Source organism: Eubalaena glacialis, chromosome 7 (assembly GCF_028564815.1).
Source record: "Eubalaena glacialis isolate mEubGla1 chromosome 7, mEubGla1.1.hap2.+ XY, whole genome shotgun sequence".
Classification (NCBI taxonomy): domain Eukaryota; kingdom Metazoa; phylum Chordata; class Mammalia; order Artiodactyla; family Balaenidae; genus Eubalaena; species Eubalaena glacialis.
Genome location: NC_083722.1, coordinates 78,222,810 through 78,234,883, shown reverse-complemented (window position 1 = coordinate 78,234,883; position 12,074 = coordinate 78,222,810). Strand labels below are relative to the sequence as shown.

The window sequence follows — 12,074 nt, the reverse complement described above, 5'->3', positions numbered from 1 at the left end:
ATTTCTTCTACATTTAGTAGCTGGCATTCTACTGTAAGAGTGTTTCCTTCTCTTTTATTTATGTATTTATCTATTTATTTATTATCAGACTGGACTCACAGATTCTTATCAAATTTAAGTTGATTTGAGTTGAGTTTCTGTCATTTACAAACAGAATACTCCTGAAAAGGCTTCTGGAACTCCCAAGGAGACATAGTTTCCCTTGGCAATGCATTCAAGAGATCCTTACAATCTTCAGACCTAAAAGGTGCTTCCTGATGCTTTCATCAAATCCCTTCTGGTCCACTCTAAGAAGTCCAAACCCTCTGAAGGGGAGGCACACTTAAGACAAATGTGACCAACAAATGGACCCTGGTGTGGCTATAGGAAGGCAAGGTGCTTCTTGCTATTTTCAGCTGACTCCTCTGCTCTTTCTCTGTAGCTCTGCTCTAAGAGCGGGGCTGGCTTCCCCACTCCTCTCCAGGTATTACCAACAGTCCCCAGGGCTTCTCCGCCTCCCCCTGGAGCCTCTCATGCTTGGCTACATTCTTGGTTCCATGTGCTTCACACGTTGGCTGTTATGACTGAAAATGACCCCAATGGTGGGCTTGATATTCTCTGTTTCCCCTCCAGACCCATTTTTCACCCTTTTCCACCCAAAGCCTCAGAAAGTCTGAACCAAATCAACTACACCAACAGATGGGTTCAGCCAATGGTGGGTACCAGCAAGAGATCAGAAGGCTAGAGACAGTTATCGGTGTATCTTTTTCCCCAGATTCTACACTTACTAGCTCACCATCTCTCTATCAATTACCCTTTCCATATAGCTACTCTCCCTGGGTTCTAGAAACCACTCCCTCCCCTTGCTCCTTCAGGCCAGGAGTGTGGCTTGCCCGGGGGTACAACACCATTGCTTGTTGGTTTCTCTTACCATACATCTGTAAATATTTTCTTTATTAAACTTTCCTCCATTACCCCATTTGAGTGTGCATTCTTTTACAAGAGGTACAACCATGGGACAGAGACACAGCCAAAGGCTATCTCTGGTATCACCATCTTTTTCTGTGCTTGAAGATTTATCTTTTCCATATAAATGAAAACATAGCAAAATAAACACTACTTCCTAATTGTGACCACATGGCACTAAAAGAGATATGTTCTAGCAAGGCACAGACTTAAGGAATTAAGATTCACCCCTGTTTTGCTAGCAGTGAGGAAAAGTCACAAACCCAAAACGACAATACAGATGAAATTTCCTTCTGGAGGGACCCAAAGGAACCTCCAAGTATTATTCAATTCACTTCTTGCCTTTAACTATGTTTTATATATACATGACAGCATCAAAATCCTTCTCAACCAGACACAGGTGTGCCATGATTAGATATGAGATCCACAACAAAAAGTTATTAAGCAGATGTTCAAATCCCAGGTCTGTGAATGATTTAATTTTTAAATATAATTAACAGTCAATTCAAGGTTAGATCCATACATAACAACATTGCTTTCAGTCACTTAAAATGCAGCTATGGAAGAGGGATTTGGATATATTCTGCCATCTATCTTATCAATTTACCATTAAAATCTCTGGTGATTATTGTCAGTTGACTGATTAACTCCCCCAGAATTAGAGAGGAAACCTGGTTACATGCATGTAAGTGTGTGTTATCACCTATTGTAACTTGCATAGTGGAAAATGGTTGACGATCACTGTCCTGTCTTGTCAAAAAATAGGCACATTTATTTCAACCCTGTACCATTCTCTCAAGAGCCTTCTCTCCAAACCTCTGAACCCTCATGTTCCCAGTATACCTAGTGTTTCTCCTTTGGCAACAAACACACAAAACAATTTAACTCAAACTATAATCAGTTACCTGCAAGTCTGCATCAAATTCATGTTTCAGGTGTGCTTCCTCTGCAGCCTCCACCAGACGCTGGCAAGATAGAAAGCAACACAAAGGATCAGAACCGTAGCCTCAACCCCCTTTCAACAACACGAAAAGACCGAAGTTTCTCCATTGCCCAAAAATGACAGATCATATCATGGCATGTGAACTGTGACCTGGTGCCGTTGCTTCCATGAAACTGAAAATAACATCAGTGTCAAAGTCTAGTTTTTGCTTTCATCATCCAATCATATGTGTATATAAATACACGTATGTTCTGCATCCACTTTCGTAAAAATTCAAAGACACTGGCCCTTGAGGCCAGATATGGACTCCAAAACCTACCTAGAAAAGTGCATTCCTTAAGCATAGAAGGCCCTTAGTCAAGATTTATTGAACTGAATCCAGTCTAACTCTAAGTGGGCTTTCTTCCCCAATGGTTTAGAAATAGTACTTAATTCCCTCAATTATTTAAGGTCAATTCTTTCTGCACCCAGCTCTGGTACATAATTATCAGGTGACAGTTATTTGAATTTAATGGTACCTCAATGCCACTTTGACAATCTGCATCCCAATAAGAAAAATCACTAAAATTAAATCAATATGCAACACCTGTAAGTACACAACTCTTGTTATTCTTCTTAGCTAAGTAAATTCAACCAATTCATATTATTATGAAAATAATTTCATAAAATTCCATTTAACATCAATGAGTCAACTATCAAATCATTTATTCTTTAATTTGAACTTTCCAACAGTAAGTTATTTCCCACCATGAAAATGTATGCTACAGGATATTGCAGAAAACTCGTTTAGTGAAATATTATTTCACTGAAATTTTATTGAACTGAAAGCAAAACCTTAGATCCAAGTAAAAAATTCAACCATTTCTATTTTTTCCACAGTTATTCTTGTAGTCTATGCTGTCTTTAGCTTGCTTTTTCTTGACATATTATAGAACTGAATTTAACAGACCTTGTTTCAAAAATGATGACATTAGTATTAATTTCTAAATGATCACAAATCAACAGACAAATGTTCCATGAATAATTATAATATTAAATTGGACATGGAAATAAAGAGAGTGAAATTTATTTGGGTAAGTTAGGCACCAGTACGAGCATTAAAGCCCTCTCTCTCCACCAGCGTTGCCCATAGATTGGAATCTGGGAGAGGTGGCCAATCTGGTTTCCCACATTCTCTTCAGATAGTCAGGAAGAGGCTTCTCCTCTGGTCAATCAAAGAACAGACCCCAGGAGAACATTACAGGGCCAGAGTCAGAAGATCCAGTTCTAATTCTAGTGAAGATGCAACTCCCTACCATTGCAAAATTTGGGCAAGCCCTTCCTCTCTCTGATTCTCAGTTTCCTCATACCAAACACATGAAAAGGCGATCCCAGATCAGTGGTTCTCAAAGTGCAGTCCCCCACCAACAGCATCAGGTTCACCTGAGAACCTGTTAGAAACTCACATTTTCAAGCCCCATCCCAGTCCTACAGAATCAGAAGCTCTGGGGCTGAGCCAAGCAATCTGTTTTAACAAGCTCTCTGGGTGATTCAGAAGCTGCTGAAGTTTGAGAGCCACTGACTATAAATAGCACTCACCCCAGACCCCCTTGATTTATGAGCACCACCAACCCTCCAAGGTTTCCTAAATCTCATTTATCTCTTTAAAATCTGTATATATATATATATATATATATATATATATATATATATATATATATATATGTATTTCCACTATAAGACATAAAATACTTTATAGAAGAGAGGCATAAAACAAAGAGGACAGGAAACAGAGAAAAAGCAAAAGGAGAGACACTATCTGTGTAGACTGGACACACTGGCCCCAAACTTTCAATGGGTTGTGGTCTTCTTGGAACCATCCTAGTCAATGAAGCTTGTTAGTGTCCTGTGATTACTTGACACAATTTGCAAATGTATCAATGTGGACCCTGAAAAATAAATGACTGACAGTGATTTAAGAAATCTATGTGAGAGCTTATTTTCTTAATCATTGTAACTGATTTAGAATGTATATGCATGTATCATGCATATACATTCTAAATTACATTTACATATTGAGCTTTACAGAGTGTGTATAACAAATAGTATGCATCTCTGAACACTGACATATCAGAAAAACCCATTCATTCTGACTGTATTTACTTAAACTCATAGAAGTTATTTTCTCATGGTGTCTAAGCACTCTGAGAACCCAGAGAAGAAATGTCGATGAAATGGACAAATGACCGAAAGGTAAGAACAAAATAAAATTTCTCAATTATCAAGACAGATAATATTGAAAAAAGTGAAAAATTGGAAATGCAAAAAAAAGAAAAAGAAAGCTGTATAGGAACAACAAATAAGAGAACAAGACAGAAATAATAAGCAAGTTGAAGTTATCATGAAAGAACATAGCATGAAATTCATTTCATATCTAACGTTTTATTTACATTTATATGTATGTACATGTATATCACACATACATGCCAATAACAAATTTGTGTGTAATATAACATGAAATGTATTTCAACTACAAATATTGCAATACAAGCCATGGGGCACAAGAAGATAACACATTGGAAACAATTCTGTAATATTGTACAAACCACTGACATCAGCCAGAACACTGTTCTTTGTGTGGAGCTGTGAGCCCATGAGAATTTTAATCCTGCTGGCCAGTTTTTACGTTCATTTTCTAGTTAAATTTGCTACATGCCTTTTTTTAACTTAATTTATCTCACATATTTGTTGTTTTCATAAAGATACTTTCCCATCACGCTCACTACAGAGCTTTAGGAGATATGATTCATAAAAAGATAGTCAACTGGCAGCCACACTTAATACTGCCTCATGTGAAGCACAGAAGTACTTTGGAACAGGACTCTTTGAAAGGACATACCCTTCTTGCCATGGGGTTATCCCAATCTGCTCTCTTGATGCCAGCAGGAGACAGGCCTACATTCTATGGGAGAATTCAGGGGGAACCCCCCACACACACACCAAGAACAGGCTCAGCTGCTATGCACAATGATGACAAACAGAACATCAAGAACTAGGTACCTTTTGGAAAGAACAAAGCATAGTCGATCTTCTTGAAACACTCTTATAAAGATAAATGAATTAAAAGAAATGTTATTTAATAAGGAAATCATGTGCCATAAATTTACCTAAAACAGAGTAGTCCTGGGGACAGAGTTCCTATTGTTAATAAAATAAAAATAAATTGAATCATCATTAACAAAATCAAAACCACTCAACTTCCAGCTCTGATGCTTGCCAGTAGAAAATAACAGCCCAGAATGTCTCTTTCTGAGCAAATATCCTTATCATCTAAGTCAAATTAAGTACGTTTTTAAAATAAGTTTGATCATTATTTGCAGGCATGAAAAATCAATTTAAAAGTGCTAATATTTTAGTTATTATATAAGGAACTGCCACTGAGCCTGAGGAGAACTGTTACTCTATTATATCCATCAGAGAGGCAGTGTTCTTTTAATAATAGTAAGTTAATTTTCTCTTGTATGAATTCCCCTTTTGGATCTGCAGATTGGATTACAGAACTGTGAATGTGGCTTTTAATTAGGACTGAACACTGGAAGTAAAAACGGCTTTGAAGACTAATATTCAAAACTGAGCTTTGAAGTCAGGGAAAGCAGCAGTTTTGTCCACAGATATTCCTTCCCCCTTAATGACCAAACATTTCCTTACTCAGTAAAAATGGTAACAATATAGCGGAATATACATCCTGGCCTTGGAACAAAGCACCTACAAGCTAAAAAGCTGTAATTCATCAATTGATACACATTACATTGACTTTTAAGATTTCTAAATAACTCTTCCTTTTTAGTGGAATCAATACAAACAAAAGCTATCTTTATATATAAGAAATGCTAGAAGCCATGGACCATGGATAGTATTTATAGCTGTGGGTAATAATGGGGATATTAAAACATTTCATTTAAAATCACCTCTTATTTCTTGTTACAATGACCCCACGTACATCCATGCAACAATACAGAAGGCACAGTCTCCCATCTCCTCCCCTGAAACACTTAAATCTCTGTCATGTTCCAGAAGGGGGAAAATAGGACACCAAGTCAAAGTAAAAATTGGATCAGAAGAAGAAAATGATTTTTTGTTCTACATGTATTTCATTTTTTGGTTCCTGATCATTTTGGCTTAACAGGAGAAAAGAGAGAAAGAAATGTGCGATGAAAAGTGGGAAGCGTAATGGAAAATATGGTTCCACAACCAGAGTAACTTATTACTGGACTCCTACTGATTCTATCAGATGAACAAATTGTGTACAAGTGAAAAAAATTTTAATAAAAATCCCTAAAACTGGAGCAGGGGCAACTATGGCCAAAAATCCTTAAAACAGAAATATAAAAGCCATATGAAAAGCAAAGAAAAAAAGTTATTTTTATTTCTCATGTTAAAGCTAAAAAGCTTTTGCTTGTAAATTCTGTGATCATGGGATGCTGGAATTTAACAAAGATTTCAAAGCACTTAGTATGTTCAGTGATTTTCATTTTGTGTTTTGCAGGAACACATTTAATACTCATACCAGGCTTTTATTGCCATTTTTTACTCAAAAGAGTACTCTTTCTCAAATAATGCTTAAATTCAACTGAAGGGATTCTAAGGAAAATGTGTAATCATTAACATGGATTTGGGCTGCATCAATGATTAAATTAGAGCTAGTTATCAAATTGTCATTAATACCAGAATGAGAGATCACGTGAGTCTTCCTTCAAATCAATAAGAGCTAAACATGTAGAAAAGCAGCCAAATGGAGCGATCAAGTAGAAGTAGTAATTACTGTCACAAACACACCCAGTGTGGCATGGTTCATCTTTTCCTTACACAAGAGTTAGTGGCTTTTGTTTTAATGACTAGAGTTTGATGGAGTAAGAGTTATACCTTTTGCCAATCAGTGTGTATATTGGGTGAATACTATCCTAGCACCATGTTACAGGGCAGGACTTGAACCTGACATGCTGACCATCTGAAGAGGTAAGGACAGAGGAAACCCAGGTCCTCTCTACAGTCACAGATTTCAAACTCAACTGATCCTAGAAATAAAAATGAAAAATCTCTTCTCTCATTAAATGCCATCACTGCATCAAAAGATGTGTCCAGAAATATGGACAAAATGAGATTTGTCCCAGGACTAATTTCAAACACTCCTTTCTTGTATGAACAGTCAGAAACCAACAGTTTAAGAATCATTACACTGGGGGAAAAAAGTAAGATATTTAAATTTACATTTTCATTCCATCTGGTGTTTTAATCCCTTCCCTTCTGTAATCCGGATAGAGTTTTTATCACTCCGTAACAGTGTAGATTAATCTCTGATGCTTTTGTAGCTAGAGTAATTGAAGGACTTGTATCACCAATGAGCCACCGCACATCATGAGGTGGTCTACAGAAGGATGGAGGACATGCACAGGAAAATAGTTATTTCAATATAAAGGGCTAAGTGATAAATTATGGTAAAAATAGGCCACGAAGCTTCCCAGAAAAAGGCACATTTAAGCTGAGCCCTAAAGGAAAACAGGACATTGCTAAAACAGTGTTCCAGCCCAAGAAAACATTGTAAACAAAGTTTTGGAGACAAGAAAACTTCCAGTACTTTGTTCTAGAAACAGCTGTATCTCAGAGACCTACACAGAGACCACATCAATGGCTGGATGACCATCAGGCAATAAACCAGGGCAAAGGAATAACCTGGAGAGATAGACATCAACTAGACAAAAAGAAATCCAAGACATCTTTCCCTACACTCTGAAACACTGAAACTGCAGTTACAGTAATATCTGAGAGCTTAATAATATTCAGTAATCCTTACTGATACAAATGTTTTCGCTTTTCAATTCCAATAGGAAAGGCACATATAAATCACCAACTATCAAGATGATCATTTCTTTAGAGAAAAACAACTTTTAAGGAGCCTTCATTATTTCTTTGATCCTGTAGAAGAAATAAGCTTTGTTGCACAAGAATGAACATTTTGTATAAAATGACCTTCTGCTTGAAAGCTGCAAAGATTGCTTCTGCTTTAAAAACAGCAAACATTTCAAAGTGGATTATAAAAGCTAATCTCTAAAGTTTCCAGAGAAAACAGGTAATGGAACAATAGAGCAAAACACATCTTGTATATGTGGGGAGAGTTCTCTTCCCTTCCTCTACCTCCCTCTTCCTGTCTCTTTCAGATTGCATAAGACTACACCAGCCTTTTACAGACAAAATAAGCCTAGAGTTTACATCAGAAGACTTGATCACAATCAAGAAAAAATTATCTTTGTTTCCACAGGACATACCTGTTATCAATTTGAGGCTGATTAAATTAATAGCTATTATCAACATGAGTGGCCAATTTCCAAACCAAAGTCATCTCATTCTACATCTAAGGCTACATTTGCCAAAATGTAACATTTGCAAAGCTATTGAAGATGGAAACAGCCAAACTTTGCTCAAAAGGCTACCCAAGGGCCAAGGCAGCTGGGGAGGAGACAGGAAGAAAAGACAACCTTATCTTTCTGCCCAAGTAAACTTTTCCAAATGATCCAGCATTTTAAAACATGGTCTTCTGCTTATGTAGTCCTCCTGGGAGTGGTTTAGAGTTGAATTACCAAAATCAAGGCTATTTAACCATAAACCCTGTAAAGTCCCCTCCAAACACTTCAGTTCCAAGATAACTGAACACTTTTCTTTGTGGGCAATGGTACTCCCATTAACTTCCTGAGAGGACAAGTCCAAGATGAAAAGAACTATGACATTATGTCAGTTTGAGGATGAACATTTGTTTTACACAATGGAAGTCACCTATCACTGAGGGCCCTGACAGTGGTGAATGAAATTCTGTTCCAGCCCTTAATTACATCTTTCCAGAGCTGACTCAGAGGTTTTGACTGCAACCCACAATGGCAGAGCATTGAAGGTACTGTCCAACTAGCTAAGGAAGATGTAAACATCTGCCTAAAATAAGAAAGATAAGGGGACTTCCCTGGTGGTCCAGTGGCTAAGACTCTGCGCTCCCAATGCAGGGGGTCCGGGTTCGATCCCTAGTCAGGGAACTACATCACACATGCCTGCCGCAACTAAGAGTTTGCATGCCGCCAACTAAAGATCCCACATGTCCCAATTAAAGATCCCACACGCCGCAACTAAAGACTCCGCATGCCACAACTAACGATCCCGCATACCGCAACAAAGATCCCGCGTGCCGCAACAAAGATCCCGCGTGCCGCAACTAAGACCCAGCGCAGCAAAATAAATAAATAAATATTTTTTAAAAAGAAGAAGAAAGATAAGGTGCAGCCAAGTTAAGAAGGTGATAATACTGGAGAGGATGTCTACCCTACAGAGAGTTTCCAATCCTGGTTGTAGCAACAAGTTTCCATCAATTCTGTTCAATTTAGTTTAACAAGTATTTGTTGAGAACCCATTCAGTAATCAGAACAGCAACAAGAACTGAGTGCGACACTAAGGAGGAGATGACTTAGTGTTGGTTCTCAAGAAGCTTTTGGTCTTTTAAACATTATGGCCCAGTAGAATCAGAACAGTCTCAGAGCCCAGGAACAAGGGTTTGAATCCAGATCTTCCTACTCAGTAGCTATTTGACTCTGGGAAAATCTTTACTTCTCTGAGTCTTGGTTTTCTTATCCGATCTTTAGTCTGTATCTCCATGTGTGAATTTGATGAGCATGTACACACAAAACATTTCCTGAAGGATTCCACACAAATATAAGATATCATGATGAAGGGGCAGGGGAGGAGACAAGATTTTCAGGCATAACACAGCTTGACTGGAACAGGAAAAGACCACAGAGTCTGTGCCACCCACAGTTGGCTCGCATGTGGAGAGAACTTGGAACAAATCCTCAAGTTCACGGTTACATGGAGGTTATGTGAGAGTAATTCTGCTGCCAGCGAAAGGACTCCAAACCTTGTGTTCTCAAACACAAGGCTGTGCACCTGTTCCTTAAGGACTGGCTTTCAGAATCCACGACTCTCTTTTTTAGCTTCAGCAGCAAAATCTGTGATCAGTCAGGCTGAAAATGGAATGAGGCAAGCGCCTTTATCAAAGGTTTGACCGATGTCCTCAGAATGGCACAAATACAGAAATTAAGCTGTTTGCCAAAGCAAGCTCTTCTGATGGATGGTACCTGTGAGACATGGAACTGGACAGCGAGTGTGGCAGCTCCCAGCCCCTGGGCCCCAACCGTAGCCAGGGAAGGAAAATTCTCTTTCTCCTTGAAAATAGAGAGATAGGGCTTTCCTGGTGGCACAGTGGTTAAGAATCCTCCTGCCAATGCAGGGGACACAGGTTTGATCCCCGGTCCGGGAAGATCCCACATGCTGCAGAGCAACTACGCCCATGCACCACAACTACTGAGCCTGCGCTCTGGAGCCCGCAAGCCACAACTACTGAGCCTGCATGCCACAACTACTGAAGCCCGCACACTTAGAGCCTGTGCTCTTCAACAAGAGAAACCACTGCAATGAGAAGCCCGCACACCAACACGAAGCGTAGCCCACCCCTCCATAACTAGAGAAAGCCTGCACGCAGCAACGAAGACCCAATGCAGCCAAAAATAAATAACTAAAATAAATAAATTTAAAAAAGAAGAAGAAAAGAAAATAGAGAGATACGTAACAATTTCCATGTCTAGTCAGATTATTACCTACTCAAGATGGATTTTTATGTAAATATGACGCAGGGGAAAAGCTATTTCAATTCCATTGCTATTCTCTCCTTGTATCCATCCATCCAGATGTTTACCAGGCAACTTCAGTTTGGAAGGGAACATATCATGTTGGTCCAAGAGCAGGCTCTGGGGTCAGACAATCTGACTTTGAATCCTGGCTCCAGCTACTTCATGAGAGTACTCTGGGCAAAAGTTCTTGGTACACAGTGAATGTCCATTAACGTTAGCTCTTATTATTGTTGATGATGATGACAAGACAATGCTGATGATAATTAAGTATATGAGAAGAATTATGTTAGAGGCTTGGGCCATGAAGATGACCAACACGTTCATAGTTCAGCTGGGAGGAGAAGCAAGTAATTAGACAGTGTAGTGTGGGCTATTACAGGAGGTCCCACAAGGTGATAACAGCAAATTATTTAGTTTCACACTTCCTATCCCAGTGCCAAACTGTTCTAAGTGCTTTAATCAATTAATCCAGTTAATCCTCACAACCATCCTATAAAGGAAAGCACATACAGTATCCCAACTTTACACATGGTGAAACCAAAAGCAGAGAGGTTTAAGGTGTTATGACAACTCAAAGTAGCGAGCAGATAACTCCGCCAGGGAATGCGGCACCATTCCCTGGCAGAGTTATGTGTGGGGAAGGTTTCATAAATGATGTGACAGTAAGTCTAAGTTAAAGGATGAGTGGAAGTCAGCCAAGTGGCCAAGAGAAATGATGGGAGAAGGAGCAGGAAAGGCTCCAAGGAAGACGCCTCATGTGTCTGCAAAGCTGTAGGTAGTTTGGAATGGGGAAGGTCAGTGATGTGGGGAGAAGGGTGCAAAGAGGCAGGCAAGTAGGGTCCAAATGAGCAAGGCCAAGGAATACTATGCTCTGTGCACTGCAGTGAGGGTAAGGAGCTGAAGAGGTCTAATTGGGCATAAAAGCAAAATTATCAGTTCTGAAATTTAAGTCATCTTTCAATTAATCTGGTAGCAGTATTGAAAAAAATAGATTAGATTACTATATCTAGACTGGAAGGAAAGAAGGGAGGAGGGAGGGAGGGAGGGAGAGGCTTAGGGCGTAGCAGGAAGGGAATGCAGAGTGAAGGAAGGTTTTAAGATGAAAACATGCTCACAGTATGTGAGCAGTAATAAGCAAAAAGCAGTAATAAGAACTGCCATGGGAAGCTCCCTGCAGACTCAGTTCAGGGTAGCTTTGGGATGCTTCCCATGGGCCAGAAAGCCATTGGGCCCAGGCCTCCAATTCAAAGAGCCTTAAACTTAGACTTTCTACACTAACCTCCTAAAAAGATCACACGTACAGTCACAGAGAACCATAGCACTGGAAGGAGAAGTTCTTTTAAGTTGCATCTCTTTCCTGGACCATACAGCCTATGGTGCATTATAATTTTTCTTTACTGTATCCTTTACTTCTTGAGGAGAGCTCAGTTACACTGTATAAGCACTCTTTGTTAAAACAAACAAACAAACAGTAATGTGTTAAA

General features: G+C 39.1%; 1 protein-coding gene across 1 annotated transcript in view; it reads right to left on the bottom strand.

Annotated features, from left to right (window-relative positions):
* CACNA2D3 (calcium voltage-gated channel auxiliary subunit alpha2delta 3) overlaps positions 1–12,074 on the bottom strand; it is a 791,777-nt gene that overhangs the window by 568,538 nt on the left and 211,165 nt on the right. The window contains exon 4 of the mRNA XM_061195439.1: positions 1,851–1,910. Within this exon, the coding sequence (XP_061051422.1) occupies positions 1,851–1,910 (60 nt within the window). The remainder of the gene's footprint in view (positions 1–1,850; positions 1,911–12,074) is intronic.